At 48.6% G+C, this 20,757-nt stretch overlaps 1 protein-coding gene across 16 annotated transcripts in view; it reads left to right on the plus strand.

The window, feature by feature from the left end:
- The window catches only part of SMARCA4 (SWI/SNF related, matrix associated, actin dependent regulator of chromatin, subfamily a, member 4), an 87,428-nt gene that overhangs the window by 32,552 nt on the left and 34,119 nt on the right, over window positions 1–20,757 (plus strand). For 10 of the 16 annotated variants that reach the window (XM_049708120.1, XM_049708128.1, XM_033401098.2 and 7 more), the window contains exons 14-20: window positions 6,923–7,044; window positions 9,221–9,371; window positions 10,715–10,878; window positions 16,606–16,672; window positions 17,693–17,803; window positions 19,570–19,812; window positions 20,223–20,348. In XM_049708120.1, the coding sequence (XP_049564077.1) occupies window positions 6,923–7,044; window positions 9,221–9,371; window positions 10,715–10,878; window positions 16,606–16,672; window positions 17,693–17,803; window positions 19,570–19,812; window positions 20,223–20,348 (984 nt within the window). The remainder of the gene's footprint in view (window positions 1–6,922; window positions 7,045–9,220; window positions 9,372–10,714; window positions 10,879–16,605; window positions 16,673–17,692; window positions 17,804–19,569; window positions 19,813–20,222; window positions 20,349–20,757) is intronic. The other 6 variants (XM_012535863.3, XM_049708124.1, XM_049708125.1 and 3 more) reach the window with 1 other exon arrangement.

The raw sequence follows: 20,757 nt of genomic DNA on the forward strand, positions 1-20,757 counted from the left end.
TACTGTTAGTCCATCCCTTCCCCATTGATCTGTGATATTTAAAAAAAACTAATATTAAAGACACACTGGTGTCTTTTTAGGGTCACATGTTCAGTTTCTTTTTCTTTTATAATTTATGTTTCTGGTTTTTATTTTATTTAATATTTTTTTAAATTGAGGTATAGTTGATGTACTGTTCAGGTTCTTTTAAAGTTCTAATAATTCTTAGACCAGTAACATTTTGTTGTAATTTTTTAAACAGCTTTATGGAGATATAATTTACATATGTAAAATGCACCCACAGTAAGAGTACAATTCAGTGATTTTTTAGTGAATTTATAGAGTTGTGCAATCATTACTCTACACCAGCTTTAGAACGTTTCTGTCACCCCAAATGACATCTCACCCATTTACAGTTTGTTCTTGCTAACTCCTCCAGCCCCAGGAAACCACTGGTCTGCTCTGTCTCTATAGATTTGCCATTTCCGGAATTTCACATAAATGGAATTATACAACATGTAGTATCTTGTGTCTGGCTTATTTTACGTGGCGTGTTTTTGATTTTCATCCATGTTGTCTGTACACCAAAAGTTTGTTTTACATCGCTAATTATTAGAGAAATGCAAATCAAAGCTACAATGAGGTACCACCTCACACCGGTCAGAATGGCCATCATTAAAAAGTCTACAAATAACAAATGCTGGAGAGGGTGTGGAGAGAAGGGAACCCTCCTATGCTGCTGGTGGGAATGTAAACTGGTACAGCCACTGTAGAGAATAGTATGGAGTTTCCTCAAAAAACTAAAAATAGAGTTGCCATATGATCCAGCAATCCCACTCCTGGGCATTTATCTGGACAAAACTATAATTCAAAGAGATACATGCATCCCTCTGTTCATAACAGCACTACTTAGCAGCAAGGTCCTACACTTAGGAAACTATATTTAATATCCTGTAATAAACCATAATGGAAAAGCAAAAAAAAAGAAAATATTCTATGCTTTGAAGGTGTAGATTTAACTCTTATATGCATATTTCCAAACATATCAATCTCAACTTATCAAAATTTTTGATTAGATATGTACATTTTACTCTAAGTAATTTCTATCTCAGTTAAAAAACATTTTAAAAATAAGTGGAGAAACCATTAATAAAAGTTAAGGTCTTAAAAAAAAAGTTTGTTTTATTCCTGAGTCATGTTCCATTGTATAGATATACCACACTTTGTTTATCCATACACCAATGGGTGGGCATTTGTGTTTTTTTCCATTTTCTGCTATTATGAATAACATTGCTGTGAACGTTCACATACATGTCCTTGTGTGGACATACGTTTTCATTCCTCTTGGGTAGATACTTAGGAGTGGCATTGCTGGGTCATATGGTAAGTTTATGTTTAACTTTTTAAGGAATTGACAAACTGTTGCCTGAAGTAGTTGTACCTTTTCACAGGTTCCAGTTTCTCCATATCCTTGTCAACGCTTGGCGTTATCTGTTTTTTACATTATATAGCCATCCTTGTGGGTGTGTAGTGGTATCTTGTGGTTTTACTTTGCATTTTCCTAGTAAATAATGATGTTGAGCATCTTTTCAAATGTTTATGCACCATTCAAATATCTTCTTTGGTGAAAATCTATTGAAATCTTTTGCCCATTTTTAATTCGGTTGTTTGTTATCTCATCAGTGAGTCCTAAGAATTCTTTATATATTCTTGATATGTGTCCCTGTTCATATATGTAGCTTGCAGACATCTTCTCCCAGTCTGTTTGCTTTTCTTTTCCCTCAGTGTTGTCTTTTGAAATGCAGAAATACTTCATTTTGATGAAATCCATTTATCGGTTTTTTCTTATATGAATTGTGCCTTTGGTGTTGTATCTAAGAGCTGTTTGAAGTCACAAAGGTTTTTCTCTTATGTTTTCTTTTAGAAGTTTTATATTTAAGCTCTCACATTTAGGGTCATAATTGAGTTGATTTCTGTGTATGGTTTGAGGTACAGGTCTAAGTTTGTTTTTTGTGGGGTTTTTTTTGCTATGGATAACCTTCTTACCCAGCACCAGTTGATGAACAGACTGTTCTTTCTCCCATGAATAGTCTTGGTAACTTTGTGGGAAATCAGTTGACCATAAAATTAAGGGTTTGTTTCTGATGCTCAGTGTTTTCCTGTTGATTAGTATGTCTGTGTTTGTGCCACTACCACACTGTCTTGTATTACAAGTTTTGAAATCAGGTAGTGTTATTTTCTTGTTTGCTCTATTGGCTATTCTAGGTGCTTTGCATTCCCATATACACTTTAGGATCAGCTCATCAGTTACTACAAAAAGCCTTGCTGGGATTTTTATTGAGATTATGTTGAATATAGAGATCAGTTTTGGGAGAATCACGTCCTAACAATATTTAGTTTTCCAGTCCATGAACATGAGATGTCTCTCTATTTATTTTGATCATCTTTAATTTCTCTTAGCAATGATTTGTAGTTTTCAGAGTATAGGTTTTGCTTTTTTTGTTGTTAAATTTATTCTTAAATATTTTATTCCTTTTCTGCTACTATGAATAGAATTGTTTCCTTGATTTTATTTTTTGATGTGTTGTTGCTATTACATGGAAATACAATTTTATATGTATATTTTTAAAATGTTAATCTCGTGTTCTGTGCACTTGCTGAACTCATATTGGTAATTCCAATAGGGTTTTTTGTTTGTTTGTTTGATTCCTTAGGATTTTCACATGCAGGATTATGTCATTCATAAATAACCATAATTCTTCAATACTTCTTCCTTTCCCCTCTGTGTGCCTTTAATCTTTAATTTCCTTCTCTTGCCTTATTGCACTGGCTAGATCCTCCAGTACAGTGTTGAATAGAAGTGTCTAGAGCAGATATCCTTAGTTTGTTTTCGATCTTAAGGGTTATGCAGTTAGTCTGTCACTATTGTTTGGTGTTAGCTGTAGATTTTTCATGGATGCCCTTTATCAGGTTGAGTAAATCCTCTTCTGTTCCTAGTTTATTGAGAGTTTTTAGCACGTGTGAGCTAGATTTTATCTCATACTTTTTCTATTAAGTTGATCATTTGATTTTTTAAAAATTTATTTATTAATTTTTATTTTTGGCTGTGTTTGGTCTTCGTTGCTGCGTGCAGTCTTTCTCTAGTTGCAGTGAGTGGGGGCTACTCTTCGTTGTGGTGCGCAGGCTTCTCATTGCGGTGGCTTCTCTTGTTGCAGAGCACAGGCTCTAGGGGCGTGGGCTTCAGTAGTTGTGGCACGTGGCCTCAGTAGTTGTGGCTCAAGGGCTTAGTTGCTCCCCGGCGTGTGGGATCTTCCCTGACTAGGGCTTGTACCCGTGTCCCCTGCACTGGCAGGCGGATTCTTAACCACTGCTCCAACAGGGAAGTCCCTGATTTTTTTTTTAATTTAAATTAATCTTTTAAATTTAATTAATTAATTTATTGGCTGCATTGGGTCTTCATTGCTGCATGGGGGCTTTCTCCAGTTGCAGTGAGCAGGGGCTTTCTCTAGTTGTGGCAAGTGGGGGTACTCTTCGTTGCAGTGCACGGGCCTCTCATTGCACTGGTCTCTCTTGTGGTGGAGCACGGAATTTAGGCACGTGGGCTTCAGCAGTTGTGGCACGTGGGCTCAGCAGTTGTGGCTCACAGGCTCAGTAGTCATGGCGCACGGGCCTAATTGCTCTGCGGCATGTGGGATCATCCTGGACCAGGGCTGCAATCTGTGTCCCCTGCATTGGCAGGTGGATTCTTAACCACTGCGCCACCAGGGAAGTACAAATTCTTACTATATTTTTAAAGTTATTTTCTTTGTAGTTGCTCCAGGGATTATGATATGCATCTTAATTTATGATGATATGCTTCAGGTTAATACTAACTACATTCTGGTAAAATATGGAAATTTTGTTCTAGCTTAGCTCCATTTGTTCTTCTTCCTTTGTGGTGTTATTGTCACATATGTTACATCTATATATGTTATAAACCCAACAATACAGTCTTCTAATTAATACCTGATATAATCTTATGACTTAGTCTAAAGAAGTTGGAAAAGAAGAAATAAGGGAAAATATATTTATAGAGTCTTTTATATTGATACATGCATTTACCATTTCTGATGTTTTTTATTTCTCCTTATGGATTCAATTTACTATCACCTATCATTTCCTTTCAGCTTGAAAGACTTCTTTTTTAAACCATTTTTTAAAATCAAAGTATAATTTACAATGTTGTGTTAGTTTCAGGTGTACAGCAAAGCAGTTCAGTTAGATGTGTGTGTGTGTATGTGTATTCTTTTTCAGATTCTTTTCCATTACAGGTTATTGCGAGATATTGAATATATTGAAAGATTTCTTTTACCATTTATTATAAGGCATGTATGCTAGCAACAGATTCTCTCAGCCTTTGTTTTTCTGGGAATGTATTTCTTTAGCTTTCATTTTCAAAGATAGTGTAGCTGGACATAGAATTCTTTGTTGACAGTCTTTTTCCTTTTGAATATGTCATTCCTCTACTTTCTGGTCTCCTGTTTCAGATGAAAGTCTAGCTACTAATTATATGGATGCTCCTTTGTACATGATGGTTCATTTTCTCTTTCTTGCTTCCAAGATTTTCTCTTTGCCTTTGGGTTTTAGAAGTTTGTGAACTCTCTCTTTGTGTTTATTCTCGTTAGTGTTTGTTCAGATTCTTGGCTTGGTAGAGTCATGTTTTTCATCAAATTTGGGAAGTTTATCATTTCTGTCTTCTATTGAGACTCTGTATTTGTTGATACATTCTACTTAAAGATGGTTTCCTTTATTTCTTTGAACATATTTACAATAGCTTTGAACACATATATAGTAATAGCTGCTTGTATGATTGTATGCTAAGTCCAACACCTAGGAACAGAGACAGGCTCAACCGACTGTCTTTTCCCCTGAGTTCGTATCACATTCTCCTCCTTTTTGTTTGTCTTGTAATGAATGTTTAGTGGAAGGCTATTTTAATCACTCTGGATTCTGACTTCCACCCCTGTGCGTTCTTTTTGGTATTTTTGTTTGTTTAGTAAATTATCTAGGCTGAATCTGTGGAATGTTTTCCCAGGGTGTGTGCTGCCTTTGGTGTCTCTGCTCAGTTTATTGTTTTTGTTTTTTTCTCATTTTTAGTTTTAATCCTGGCTCTCTAGGAGTGGGTTGTGTTTCTTCATAACTTAGTAGTCTTCCAGTGATTGGGGAGAGTTTGTACTCAAACACCTTGAGCCAGTAAGGCTTCTTTCTCCAGCCAGTGGATCAGTGTGTGTAGAAGAACACATTCCAAGTTTGGGCCATTTTCAAGCCCACCCTGGCTTTTACTTTCTGCTGGGCCCTTTCTCCCTTTCTCGTTTCCTCTGTGCATGTGCACAGCCCTCAGCCAGTAATATGCTTTCCCCACCCATGGCTGAGGTCCTCACCTCCACTGACAGTGCTGCTGGCCTGGGCATCGTCCACTGCTACAAAATGACTAAGTCCCCATCAGCCTCAGCTGCCAGGCCTCGTGGCTTGCCCACCCTGGGAGAACTTGCACATCAGAACTGGGAGCTGAGGGTAGGAGAGATGAAAGCACCCCCAAGTAAGAACTCCACAAACTCCCACTCTTCTTGCCCAAGGCTCGGCAGTTTTCTCAGTGTTAATGCTTCTCAGACTCCTAGGGCTCTGAAATGGTTGCCTGTGCTACTTTTGTCCAGCTTTAAAGCCACTTTTTTTTTTTTTTTTTTTTTTTTAATATAAGTCAGACCTCAGGCAGGGCTGTCAAGCAGCCCCACCTTTCTCCCCACCTACTCCCCAGGAGGACTAGGGGAATTCTTTTTTTTAAAATAAATTTATTTATTTATTTATTTTTGGCCGCGTTGGGTCTTCATTGCTGCACGTGGGTTTTCTCTAGTTGCGGCGAGCGGGGGCTACTCTTTGTTGCAGAGCACAGGCTCTACGTGCGCAGGCTTCAGTAGTTGTGGCGCACGGGCTTAGTTGCTCCGTGGCACGTGGGATCTTCCCGGACCAGGGCTCGAACCTGTGTCCCCTGCACTGGCAGGCGGATTCTTAACCACTGAGCCACCAGGGAAGCCCCTAAAGTCACTTTTTGAGGGGAAAATTTGCTGACCCCTTTAATTGGAATTAGCCAGGCTTCCCATTCCTATTTTAATTCCCAGCATGGTAATATCAAGTAGGATAAGTCTTACCGGTTATGATTTTTTTGACCAAAATGTTTGTGCTGTCATTACCTGTTCATTATTCCAAATGATCTATAAAATTATTTTGCATGCTCCAAAGGAAATCCCACTGGGTTTTGACTGGAATAATTTGACAGGTTAATGACAGATACTTTTTCTTTTTTAGTTTTATAGCAGTTCCATTATACACACACATTTTGTGTGATTTATACAGGAATACAAGGATGGTTTAATATTGGGAAATGTATTTGTGTGTGTTTTTTCAGTATGTCATACAAAATCCCCTTTATTATCTGCTCAGTAAATGTTGGAAAATCCTTTTAATGAAACACGACACTCATACTTAATATACAGATTTATAGAAAACCTCTTAGTAAACGATGATGCCTTATCATCAGTCTTATTTGACATATTTTAGACATTTTGGCCATGTCAGTAAAGCTGAAAGTAAATCAAGAGCAATAAATATTGAAGGTTACCTATAAAATGTTTAATACCTAGGAAATCCAAGAGAAGGGAAAAGCTGTTTTACTAGTATGCATTGTGTACGGGGGACTCGGTGCAACAGAAGTACAGCATGCCCTGAGAGGTCCTTAAAAAGAAGTGTCTGGACTCTGCTAAGAAAACTAAAAATCATATACTGAGCAATTAAAAGAATGTGCAAATAAAAAGCGTGACATGTTTTGGGATTGGTAGGAAGAGGGCACGTGGGCTGTAAAAGCATCACTCTGGGGTGACCTGAGGTGAACTGGCTTGTCTCTTGGTAGGAGGAGGAGGAGGAGCAGCCACAGCCAGCACAGCCTCCCGCCCTGCCCGTGGAGGACAAGAAGAAGATTCCAGATCCAGACAGCGACGACGTCTCCGAGGTGGACGCCCGGCACATCATTGAGTAAGGCATCCCTCCCTCCACCAGCTTCCCGCGAGGTGGCACCGGCAGAAGCTGTTAGAATCCCAGCTTCTCCCCGGACAGCACTGTCCAGCCGGCAGCCGTTGTGGGACCACAAACACCGGATTGACTTACTTCAGATGTCACTGATGTTTGTAGGGGTCGAATGACGTTCCATCCATTCACGTGGCTCATCCTGTGTTTAAGAGATAGTCGGGGGCTTCCCTGGTGGCGCAGTGGTTGAGAGTCCGCCTGCCGATGTGGGGGACACGGGTTCGTGCCCCGGTCCTGGAGGATCCCACAGGCCGCGGAGCGGCTGGGCCCGTGAGCCATGGCCGCTGGGCCTGCGCGTCCGGAGCCTGTGCTCCGCAACGGGAGAGGCCACAACAGTGAGAGGCCCGCGTACCACAAGAAAAAAAAGAAAACCAACAAAGAGATAGTCGGGGGGCTTCCCTGGTGGTGCAGTGGTTGGGAATCTGCCTGCCGATGCAGGGGATGTGGGTTCGATTCCCTGGTCTGGGAGGTTCCCACGTGCCGCGGAGCAGCTGGGCCCGTGGGCCACAATTACTGAGCCTGCGCTCTAGAGCCCGTGGGCCACAACTGCTGACCCCGCATGCCACAATTACTGAAGCCCATGCGCCTAGAGCCCATGCTCCGCAACGGGGGAGGCCACTGCAGTGAGAAGCCCGCACACCGCAACGGGGAGTAGCCCCCACTCGCTGCAACTACAGAAAGCCTGCACGCAGCAATGAAGACCCAACACAGCCAAAAATAAAATAAACAAATAAAAAATAAATAAATAAAAAAGAGATAGTTGGGTTTACCACAGAAGGCCGCTTCATGCTTGTGCTTCAGCCGCAGCCCTCCCCATCTCCTCCCTGGAAGAAACTGCTTCCAGCATCGCGTGTCTTCCACACATATTTTATGCATCAGTAAGCATGACATGTATCTGTGTTTTGTTTCATTTGCACGAGTGTATCTGGGGCACAGTGTTCTGCCCCTTGCTCCTATGTCTGTGCACACAGGGTGTCTCACTCCTCCACATCTGGCCATCCTGTCATGGCATCCCTGTCATGGTCTCACATTGTGGCCTGAGTCTGGCGGTGGTCGTTTAGGTTATTTCTCATCCTTTGCCGTTGTAAGCACAGTTACAATTAACATACCAATTTTATTGTGGCTTACAGGACAGAGTTAATGGATACTCTTAAATAGAGCATTGAGAGCATTATGTATTACATAAGCACTAGGTATGAAGGGAACCATATGCGGTATGCGGGCCTCTCACTGTTGTGCCCTCTCCCGTTAGGGAGCACAGGCTCCGGACACGCAGGCTCAGCGGCCATGGCTCACGGGCCCAGCCACTCCGCGGCATGTGGGATCTTCCCAGACCGGGGCACGAACCGTGTCCCCTGCATCGGCAGGCGGACTCTCAACCACTGCGCCACCAGGGAAGCCCAAACATACAGTCTTTTGAATCCATCAGAAATATATAGGAAAAAACCCTCTAAGCTAGGAAAACCCAGCTCACTGTGCAGGATTTGTAAGAAGATATAAAAACAAAACACAGCATAAAACAATATGATAGTTGGATCACATATATCTCTCACATTAATAAAATGTAAATAGTTTAAAGTCATTTTTTAAAAGAATTCCAGGGAGTTCCCCTGCGGTCCAGTGGTTAGGACTCTACACTTTCACTGCCAGGAGCCTGGGTTTGATCCCTCGTTGGGGAACTAAGATCCTGCAAGCCTCGTGGTGCGGCCAAAAAAATAAAATAAAATTATAAAAAGAGGTTTTTTTAATTGAAGAATTCTAGATTAGATTACAAAACAGCCTAAGTATAAATGATTCTGGTTTGTGCAAGGCTGTTGAGTGTACATTTTCCCTTTAGACTCTTGAACTCCGGGTAGGGAGGGTGGGCCATGTGACCAGCCTCTGGCTAAAAGTAACATTCCTTCTGTGGTGTGACAGTGACTTGATTCCCATGGCACCCAGAAGTCTAGTCTTGGGCCCACCTGGATTAGTGTTTGCTGCCTTGCCTGTCCTCAGACTGTGCGGCTGCTCTTTGGCTTATCTTCCGGCTCAGGCCATAAAGCTGCTCTGCGGAGGTTTGTGTCAGAAGCACATTGTCACAAGTAGGAATGTGTGTCTTCACACGGCCCTTTGATCTTGCTCCCAGGAACGCCAAGCAAGATGTTGATGACGAGTATGGCGTGTCGCAGGCTCTCGCTCGTGGCCTGCAGTCCTATTATGCCGTGGCCCACGCCGTCACCGAGAGGGTGGATAAGCAGTCGGCGCTCATGGTCAACGGCGTCCTCAAGCAGTACCAGGTAGGTTGGAGGGGGCCATGTCCACATAGCAGTCTCGGCAGAGGGGTTTCCGGGTCGTGGGTGGCTGCTGAAGGCAGGCAGACCTGAGTTCACGGTCCACTCTTGGTCTTTGGGCAACTTGCTCTTCCCCTCTGAGCCTCAGTCTCCTCATCTGTAAAGCAGCTTCATGGTCTGACCAAGAGGAAATGAAATGTTGCAATAAATCTGTATCTGCTGGGTGCTTGATATGTGCCAAGAAGAATAGGAGCACTTTATAGGCTGTTAGCATCTGAATTCCCTCAGCCACTCTGAAGTAGGTGCTGCGGTCCTCCGAATTTCATGGGAAGGGGGGGTGGTTGGAGGGACAACTGAGGAACAGAGAGGTACAGCGATTCCTCAAAATCACACAGTTTGGGAATGGCCGAGCCAGAATGGGACCCAGGTGTGGGCCCATGGGTGCTCAGTACATATTTCCTAGAGCTCTGTGCAGCATGAGGCAGCAAGGCAGGAGAGGTTAGCAGCCCTAGACTCGGTCCTTCCTTCTGGGAAATGGGGCAGCAGCCCCTCCTGCCAGCCTCTGAGGGTGAAGTGATGATGCCTCTGAAGCTCTTTGTCAGGGTCTGGCCTGGAACAGCCAAGAAATGGAGCTGCTTATAGTAAAAATCTCTTCTCCTGTGGCCCCATATCCCAGGCTCACCTGTAAGCTCCCAAGAGGCAGCTGGTGCTGATATCCGTGCTGATATCAAGTGCCAAAGGTGAATCCTGTGGCCAGTGGAACTTTCCAGAGACCAGTGTAATCAGAGAAATCAGAACATGGCCAAGACTTAACTTGCTTAATCTGTTATGAAAATTTCCAGGTTTTCCCTGAAGACAATATTCTCTCTAACTGACTGTGTTTCAGAAAGCTTCACAAGCTTTGGAAACCTTTCAGTTAATCTTGAAATGCTGTTGAGGCCGTTGTTAGTCATGTGGTGGACTCATCACCAAGTTCCCCTGAAACCCCAACGCTCTCCTGAATCCAGTGTCACACAGTTGAGGGCAGGTTGCTCCCGATGTGCTGTGTGGCTTGGTGTCAGGCAGTGACAGACGGACACTGTAACAGTGAGAAGCTTAGCTGTTTAAATGTGCGCCCAGAAAGGACATTTCATATACATCTCTCATTAGCACAGCAACCCTGTGATTTCAGAGACAGGATTGCTGAGGATGAGGCTGAGTGGGAAAGGAGTGGGCTGACTCAGAGCAAAATACCAAGTGAAGATGGCCGCAGGAGGTCCCTGGCTGGGGCAGAACTTGTGAGTCTCCGAAGCGCGGGGAACACCCCCGAACCCAACCTGGGCTTCAGTCCTGGCCGCTTTTCCTTGCAGATCAAAGGCTTGGAGTGGCTGGTGTCCCTGTACAACAACAACCTGAATGGCATCCTGGCTGATGAGATGGGCCTGGGGAAGACCATCCAGACCATCGCTCTCATCACGTACCTCATGGAGCACAAGCGGATCAACGGGCCCTTCCTCATCATAGTACCTCTCTCGTGAGTGTGCCCACCCCAGGTGCCAGGAGTGCCCAATGGGAAGGCCCCACCGCCCGAGGTCACTAGCAGCCCGGCCTGGGCTCAGACGCCTGTGTGTTAGCTTGCTTGGGCCACCCTCACGAAGGACCACAGCCTGGGTGGCTTAAACAATAGGAACTATTTCCCGGGAGGCCACAAGTCTGAGAACAAGGTGTCAGCAGGGCTGGTTTCTCCCTAGGCCTCTCTCCTGGCCTTGTGGATGTCCATCTTCTCCCTGTGTCTTCACACTGCCTTCCTTCTATGTGTGTCTGTGCCCTAATTTCCTCTTCTTACAACAAAGTTATACCAGTCATGGATTAGGGCTTGCCCCAGTGACCGTGTTTTTACTTCATTATCTCTTTAAAGACTCTATTTCCAAATATAGTCACGTTCTGGGGTGCTGGGCATGAAGATGTCAACATACAAATTTGGGGGGGGACACAACTCAGCCCATAGCCACCTGCCTCTCGTGTCAAGGCTCAGGATAGAAGGGCAGGTGATGGAGTGCCCGTCCATGATTCCTGTTGGGGCAGCTCTCACAGGATGTCCTTGGTGTCCTCTTCAGGCCCCACAATGAGCAAATTCCACACAAGGTTGTCACGGGAGTCAGATAACTGCCCACTAGAAATGTGGAGTGGAACCATTTGTGCAGACACTGTCCACTTACTGCTGGGGCACCGAGCCCTGTCGATCGCGTCCCAGCCTGGTCCAGGCACCACAGACGCTCAGGTGGCATCTGGATACCCAAACGGCGTCCAGAGGAGGCTCTTTCACTAGCTACCTCTTGGTACCGTTGGTCTTTTCCTCCCAGCAGGCACCCTTCCAGGGGCCAGGATTCCTCAGGCCATCTGGGCATCCCTCTTCCCAGCTCCGCATGTGTCACATAATGGTTCTCCTGTTCCCAGGTGTTTTCCAGAAGTCCCAGGACTGGCTGTCATTGACCCAGTTCAGGTCACATGTTAGGCAACAGTCCAGTCATGGGCCTGGGGGATGGTCTGCTCTGATGTGGCCAGGCCTCTGAGTGTACACTTGGCTTGGCCCTGAAGGGGAACCCCCTTTACCGTCGGCCCAGCACTCAGGGGGAATCATGTCTGCCTCAAGTCAGCTGTCGAGGGGGAGGATGGGAAACCGAGTACTCAGCCCTCAGCCCATGGGAACATGCCCTCCTACCTGTAAGGAGGCCAGGCCTCCAGAGGCCACGCACCCACCGCTGGGGGCCCCAGAACCCTCCCAGAATTCACCTCGAGAAGTTGATTTCCTCCTTCTGCCTTCTGTCCTTCATGGCAGTGTAAATCTGGCTGCCTTGGCAGGAACAGATCTTCATGGAGAGGGAACTGTTTCCACGGTGCAGCGGAAGGTCCCAGGCCGTGGTCAGGCCCAGCTGCTTCTCTGCTTCTCGCTGCCCTTGCCTGTGCGCTGACTCCCTGCCCTCCACTTACTCAAGTCCCTTCCCTTCTGTTTAGCCTCCCAGGCGTGACTTCATCTCCACTGGAATAGCTCTGTCCAGCGTGCTGCTCTGCAGCCTGGGTTTGTCATTCTTAAATTTTCATTTTGAAATGATTTCAGACTTACAAACAACTGCAGAAGTAGTGTAAAGAGTTCCTATATACCTTTCACCCGGCCTCCTGCATCTCACATAACCTTAGGACAGTTTCAACACCAGGATAGTAACAATGATTTAACAAATCATTGTTAACTGGTAACGAATCTAGAGACTCTATTCAGATGTTGTAGACTTCCCCACTAAAGGCCTTTTTCTGGTCCAGGATCCCACTTTGCCTTTTGTTGCCGTGTGTCTGTCATGTCGTGTCTGTGACAGTTCCTGAGTCCATCTTTGTCCTTCATGATCTTGACACTTGAATCCTGACCAGGCATTTGGTAGACTGTCCCTCAGATTGGGTTTGTGTGATGTGTCTTCTTTCTGGAATTCTGGCGAGAAACTCCAGGGTGGGTGCTGTGCCCTTCTTGGGGCCTCACATCGGGAGGCACAAGCCCAGGGGCTCCGTGACAGGAGAGCATCGCTTTGGTCTTTCCTTACATGGTGCCTGCGGGTTTCCCCACATAAACCTAAGAGTTTTCCTTTGTAATTTATAAGTAACTTGTGAGAAGGCACTTAGAAGCTATATGAATATACCATTTCTCATCATAACTTTCCCCCGTAATTTCAGCATCTGTCAGAGGAGTCTCACCTGAAATGATCACTCTGGAAAGTGCCGAGTACTGGTTTTCTCTTTCCGGCATTCCTTCTACAGGTCTTGGAATTCCACTACAAGGAAGAGCTGTCTCTTCTCCCTTATTTAATTGTTTAATGGTGTAATTCTTCATAGAAGAATTGTCTTGTGGACACTATTGTTATTTACTTTGCTTAAATTGTCCCAGATTTGGCCCAGGGAGATGCTTCAGATCCGTCCCTGTGTCCTTTCAGCACGTCTCTGTCATTGCATTGTGGTTGTTTACTTTAGAATAGTATCAGATTTACAGAAAAGTTGAAAAGGTCGTACTCAGAGCCCCCGTATACTCTCCCCAGGTTCCCCCTGTGGTTGATCACATCTTACGTGACCGTGTTACATTCGTCACAAGTGAGGAATCAGCACTGGAACATTACTAGTAATTAAACACATTACTATTAAGTAAACTTTATGTGGATTTCTCTAGTTTTGCCCTGATTTCCATTTTCAATTCCAGGATCCCATGTGACATACATACATACATACATACATACATTTATTTATTCATTCATTCATACATACATACATACATACATACCGGGTCTTAGTTGCAGCAGGCGGGCTCCTTAATTGCGGCTCCAGGGCTCCTTAGTTGTGGCACGCAAGCTCCTTAGTTGTGGCATGCATGTGGGATCTAGTTCCCTGACCAAGGATCGAACCCCGGCCCCCTGCATTGGGAGCACGGAGTCTTATCCACTGCGCCACCAGGGAAGTCTCCCATATGACATTTAGCCTTTACATCTCCTCAATCTTTTCTGGTCTGTGACCATTCCTCAGACTTGGTGTAATTTTGGTGACCTTGATGGTTTTGAGGAGAACTGGTCGGGTGTTTTGTAGGATGTACCTCAGCCTGGATCTGTTTGGTGATTTTTTCATCCTTAAATGGGATGGTGGGTTTCGGGACGAAGACCAGAAGTGAAGCACGTGTCTTTATCACCTCACAAGGGGGGGGCAGTTACTGTCTTCATGTCTTTTCACTCTTGAGGTTGACCTTGATCACCGGGCTGAGGTAGTGTGTGTCAGGTGTCTCCACTGTGAAGTTACTCTTTTTTACCCCTTCCATACTGTATTCTGGAAAAAAGGGACTAAGTTCAGCCCACAAATAATAGGTGGGCAATTAAGAGCTACCTCCTTGAAGGTGAAATCCCTACATAAATTTTTTGGAGTTTTCCTGTGTGGAAGATTTCTTTCTTCTCCCCCCAGTTGTGAATGTATTCAATCATTTATATCAATATGGACTCCTGGATATTTATTTTATACTTTGGGTTAAACTCCAATACTAGTTTATTTTGTTGCTCAAATCATTCCAGCCTTGGCCATTGGGAGCTCTCTCAGTTGGCTGCTCTGTTCCTTTGACATGCTCCCATCATTGTGGGGTTTTTGAGCACGTCTTTGCTTTTTGGCACCCAAAGACGCTCCAGGCTCAGCTGGTACATTTCCCTCCCAGGCCTAGAACCAGCCATTTCTCCAAGAAGCCCTGGTTTCCCTTATTAGAAAATGGTCTTAGAAACCAAGATGTGGGTGCTGGGTGTGCTCCTTGCTTCTGGGGCGTCATTGCTTCTAGGTCCTCTCAGTGTGCAGTGCTAGGAAGTATACGTACGTGTACTGACCCTAGTGCACACGTGCTGACATGGTTTGCGTCTGGTCATCTGTGTCTCTGTTAAGTGTGACCATACTGCTGTCTTTGACTCAGCCGGGACCACAGGGCTCATTCTAGCCTTTCTCCTTACTCGTGTGTTCGTTCCCAGTGTGCGTGTACAGTGCTTTCAGAATACTTAGCCTGTGAAGAACAACCTTGCGAACTAGAGATCCAGTTACTTTTGTCCTTAGACTTACAGTTTCCAGCCAAAACATCTTTTCCAAGGTCATTTAAGTTGGCTGCTTTCCCCCATTCCGTTCAGTGAAGTTATCCTGTGTGTTGATCTTCAGCCCTTTTCACCCTTGTGCTACCCAGACCGGGGCCCAGGCTGTTGAGTGTCATCTCCAGGAGCCACCTGTGCCCTGGGGGATGTTTTCAGACTGTGAGTGTCCCGCTGTCCCGTCCACCTGCTGGGGCGTGCTGTTCTCCGCCATGAGTTTGCTTGTCCTGCCTCCCTCTTGACCCCTGACTCTGGCCTGTCTCCTTAACTTCCGCTCCCGACTCTCCCTCAGCTCTTCTCCCGCTCTGCAGATGCCCCTCCCCCACCCCAGGCTTTGGCCCTTGGCTTCTCTCTCTCTCAGTGCCCCGACCTTCCCCTATTGCTCCCTGTAATAGGAACCAGACCTCGGTGACCGAACCAGGGCAACCTTGCTGATCCCTCAGTAAGGGGAAGCCCACAGCCAGGTGGCTTCAAGCTTCCAGGACCCAGGCTCCTGCAGTTTTCTGCTCAGTAATCCTTAGCACGTGACTCCTGCCCCTAGGCCTTTACCCTCTTGGTTGCAGGATGGCCACGCTGCCTCCATCATCTCCTCTGGGTTCCCAGAATGATGGGCGGGGCCCAGGGCAGCAGGAGCGTAGGGCAGCTGAGTCTCCACCCTCCTTCAAGACCTTTCCCTGACTTTTAGCCCAGCGACTTAAGCTTCCATCTCATTGGCTCAGACTGTGCCCACCTGGTTGGCCCTGGCTGCTGGGGGAGCTCCTCAGTGGAGCTTGCAGGGAGGAGCTGGGTGAGCCGCGAGCAGTCCCTTCCACTTGGCTTTTGCATCCTGTCTTTACAAACCCCCTGGTCTAGACTGTCTGGGTGAGTTCCCTCCCCCACCGAAGACTCTGTGTCCCAGTATTTCCCCGAGAGCCCACCCGCTCTGAACTTGGCTTTACTGTCGCTGTCACCCTCTCCTGAGGTTCTCTCTTGTAGTCGGGGGTGACTTGTCCCTCCTCACCCGCCCCCATGTCCGCTCACTGCCCATCTCTGTCTGTCCCCCCTCTTCCTGGCCTCGAGCCCTCCTGCGCTCCCCCTCCTGCAGTCTTCTGCCCAGGCCTGGCTTGGTCTCGCCTGCCTCCCATCCTCATTCTGCCTCTTACCGGGCAGGAACCTTCAGTGACTGCCAGTTTCATTTTGACGTGGCACTGCGACTCGGTGGTGTCTCCTGTAGCCCCGGCCTCCATGGCATGACTCCCGCACCCCACCCCCAGCGTCCTGAGCCTGAAATGAGGCACCGTGAATCTGTGTTTTTCTGAGCAGCAGGTCTGCAGCTTGTGGTGTGTTCTCACAGGGGCCTATGGCCACACAGCGGTGACAGAGAACTGATCTCCAGGGTCCAGCTCCTGGTCCTGGCCCTCTCCGACCGCCCTGGCGGAGGCTGACCCTATACCCACCACCACGCCTTTGTGTGTCCCTGTGTCTTCCACCTGGGGCACCATCCCCTCCTTCCCTCAGATGGTCCATTACCCGGCCGGCTCTGAGGGTCATACACACATCAGCTTCACTTCCTCTTGGGCATCTGTTGGACAGTTGCTGGCAACAGAACTAGACCCTGACTCTCCCTTCCTTGTTTCCACCAGAACGCTGTCCAACTGGGCATACGAATTTGACAAGTGGGCCCCCTCGGTGGTGAAGGTGTCCTACAAGGTACGTCGCCCCCTGAGGAGGTGGGCATGGGCAGGGTGGGAGAACAGGGGATACATGTGGGTGAAGAGGGGCATCAACTTGCATTAATGCCAGGATGCACGTGTGCATGTGCGCGTCTTCTTATGTTATACACATGGGATCCTGCCATTAACACAGGGTTTGGATCACTTTATTTCGAGGAGTGATGCTTCTTTTTTACCTGAAGTTATGGACTCAGTTTGTGGAATGTGGTGACATTAACGCATTCACCTGAAGATTTCATTATTCTTGCTGAGCTTTGGTTAAAACCCATTCACGTGGGATGACTTAGCGAGTGTCCACCGTGGGCTGCTGTGTGACGGGGGACACCAGGACACGTGGGCCCCGTGCAGGCCTGCTCTGAGTGCCACCCCTAGATCAGTTCTCCCGTGAAGTGGGGACTAAATGTGCCTCTTGTCCTCGTGGGGAGAGAGGCAGAGAGGGCCTCACACAGCCACTCAGTGGCAGAGCCCCGTTGTGCCCTTGGCCACAGGTCTACCGGGTCCAGGCTCGCCACCCTGTGCTGAGAGGCTCTTGGCCCCATGATGGGGAAAATCGGGTCCCGGCAGAGGGGACAGCGTGTCTGGGGAGAACTTGGTGCGTTTGAGGAGCTAGAAGTCGTTCGGCTGGCAAGAGCTTATGGGAACGAGTGCAGCTCTGTCTGGAACGTGAGCTTCGAACAGGAGGGACGGGGCAGATTTGCTAACCGGCAAGAGTCTGGAGCTGCCCTTTGGGAGTGATCACGGCAGTCTGCGCCTGTGTGGGAGGCCTGGAGGCCTGAGATGGGGACCCGGGAAGAGGAGGGTGTGGGAAGCGGAGCTGGTTGACCATCAGGAGTGAGGCCGATGGAGGTGCAGGCAGCAAGCCTCCCAGGGGCCCGGGCCGCCCAGGACCCACACTCCTCTCTCCGCTCCCCACACTTGGCCCTCTGCCCTTGCCGGCGTGAGGGGCCAGGACCCGAGGCCCAGAGGCTGAGACGCGCGTGTCTTCTCTCCCTCACAGGGCTCTCCAGCAGCCAGACGTGCTTTCGTTCCCCAGCTCCGGAGCGGCAAGTTCAACGTCTTGCTGACGACCTACGAGTACATCATTAAAGACAAGCACATCCTTGCAAAGGTAGCGTGTCTGCCTGTAAAACAAGCCAGCCCAGGCCGTCGCGTGCTGTCAGGGAGCCCGTGATCCAGCCCAGGATTGTCGCAAGTGTGTCACGCTTCCCATCTTCTCAAAGCCCCCGAAGACATTTCTCAGTGATTCCCCCACATATGTGTAAAAAGACAGCTGCTCTGTGTGCGAACAGCCCCGGTCGAGGTGACCTTGGGCTTGCCTCTCCGACCATCTGTCCCCAGGCTGGCCCTGGGCCACGTCCAGAGACTGGCTGCGTCTGCGCAACATGTGGACTGGCTCCTCTCGGGCTTTCTGCCCGAAGAGCCTGGTCACACGCGGTGACTCTCGACCCACCTGTCTTGCCTGCCGTGTCCCTGGCAGGGCTGTGGTGAGGCCCCCCTTGTCTCCGCCTGTCTCTAGAGGCCTCAGACTTCCCTCCCTGGTGGCCATGTCTCCCTACCACAGCCTACAGGAAAGCGGGCCACGAAGCAGGAGGGATTTGGTATCCAGGTCCAAGCACTCTGACGTCCTGTGTGTTCTCTCAGCCTTGGACCGCTGGGTTGGCGCATTCAGTGGGGGCTGTGCACGCGGGGCAGCCTCTTAGCTGACACAGTTGTGAAGGCAGCTCTAGTTGGGCCATCAGGGAATTACCAAGAATAAACCATGACCCAGATAGGAGGCAGGCACCATCCCTCGCCTACAAAAAGCTCTTTTCCCGGTTTGGGAAGGGGTCGAGCCAGAAGGTGCTGCATCTGGCCTCACTAACCGTGTAGGGGATTAAGTCAAGTGGTGGAGTTTTTGACCCAGTGGATGGAGGAGATGTTTACGTGTTACCACACCTGTCGGCCTTGGTCGTACTGATGACATTTGGTGCTTGATGTGCATCTCTGAGCTACGGATGAGGAAACTGGGGCCCAGGGAGCTGGTGTCCAGTGTGCAGGCTCACCCTCCTGACCCAGTACAAAGCCAGGCCCATCCCAAGCATGAGAACGGGGCTCTGAAAATCCTGTGTTTGTCTGACCGTGGCTTTAATTAACGTAAACCCCCTGCCATGGGGGTTCCTCGTGGGAAGTGGCTGCTAGGCCCCACCCCAGTCGGTTCTGCCCTTTTCGTCTGGGACACCTGATGGGCAGTTCCTCAGCCAGGCCGTGCCAAGGAAGCCAAAGCCAGAGTGGCTCTGAAGCTCGTCACAGTCACATGTAAATAGGGATTTACACCTGCGGCTCCTGCCTGCAGACTCACACTTATGGTTAGAATCGACATCTAGCCTGTGTCCACCAGCCGTGTGGCCACTGACAGGCTCTGGGGCGCAGCCGGGGCCCCCAGAGCGCACCATCTGAACCCACCTGTGCTGCTCCTGCCTTAGAGCTGCCGCCTGCTGATTGGAAATGCACCCGTTGCTGAGCCAAGTCCCCTGAAGACCCCACCCCTGAGGGCCTCTGATCAGCAGGGGGGTTGTTATTTGGGGTGTTTCTCTGTGTCATGTACTAGCATACATAATTTTCTTGGGAAACCAAAGTACTTTTCTGCCCCTGGATTTGTTCACCCAGTCGCAGGTCACAGCCGTGTCTCCCTGTCCGCGTGTCCGTCTTCACCCCCTGCTTTACAGAGGCTGCGGTGTGAGCTGATCCCTCATCAGGGGCTGTTGTTGTGCTCACGTTCTCCAGCTCAGCAGGCCGTTCTGCCCAGGGCCTTCTTGCCTAATGGCCGTGGGGTCCTCACCCAGGTGGGCAGCGCCGCTGCCTGTCCTCCCCTGACCTCCTGCTCTCGGCCCACAGATCCGTTGGAAGTACATGATCGTGGACGAAGGCCACCGCATGAAGAACCACCACTGCAAGCTGACGCAGGTCCTCAACACGCACTACGTGGCCCCCCGCCGCCTGCTGCTGACGGGCACGCCGCTGCAGAACAAGCTCCCTGAGCTCTGGGCGCTCCTCAACTTCCTGCTGCCCACCATCTTCAAGAGCTGCAGCACCTTCGAGCAGTGGTTCAACGCGCCCTTTGCCATGACCGGGGAAAAGGTGGGTGTGCAGCCAGCCACGTGGTGGCGGGGGGTGGAGTGGGGAGCCATGAGCCTCGGCCACAAGCAGCTCCGAGGACCCTCCAAGTTGATGGTCCCGGCCCAGCTGGCTTCCCTGGGTCGTTGTGGGTTGAGTGCCCACCACAGCCGGCCCAGCAAAGCACAGGGCAGCCCTGGCACCAAAGGACCCCAGAGGAGAAGGGCAGAGAAATCCCAGGGGATGCTTGGGGCTTCCCTGACCCTGTGCCCCAGGCACAGGGAGGGGACAGCAAGGAATATGGCCCTGAGGTGTGAAGGTGCAGCTGGAGGGCCTGAGGAGAGTTTAATTTTCACCCTGAGGGCAGCGGGTAGCTTGGATGGTTTCAGTGAAAGGAGTAACATGGTCAGATTCTGTCCCTTTTGTTTTTAAAGACGGCTGTGGGTTGTGGCCAGTGTCTCTCAATGTCTGCGTGGCTGGGAGTGGCGTTGTTGGTGTGTCTGTGGCCGCCGCGTTTTCTGTTGAAGGAGGTCAGCGGCCTGAGCCTGATGACCGAGGAGGTGGGCACGATCGCAGGGCTTAACGTTGAGCGTCACCGCCCACGGCAGCCGTGCCCCAGCTCACTCGTTCCCAGTTAGCGGATTTTCCTGAGGCAAGTCTGGGACAGCTGTTCCTCAGCTCTTACAGGGGGGCCTCTGTCAGCATCATCCCGCCTCCTTGGTACCGGCTGAGGCAGAAGCCCTCCTGAAGGAGAAATTGAGGCCTTTCCAAGGATCTCATAACAAAGGAGCCCCCAGTTTTCAGATTCCCAGGGACCGCCTCCTCCAAGAGCTGAGGAACAAATGCTCTGGTTTCACGTATTTTCAAGTTGAGCAAAAGCTCTGCCCAAAGGGACCCAGAGAAGAAAAGTTCAGATGTCATGTTTTCACTTAAAAAAAAATTTTTTAATTCACATTTTTATCAGAGTAG

This window comes from Orcinus orca, chromosome 3 (assembly GCF_937001465.1).
Source record: "Orcinus orca chromosome 3, mOrcOrc1.1, whole genome shotgun sequence".
Lineage (NCBI taxonomy): Eukaryota > Metazoa > Chordata > Mammalia > Artiodactyla > Delphinidae > Orcinus > Orcinus orca.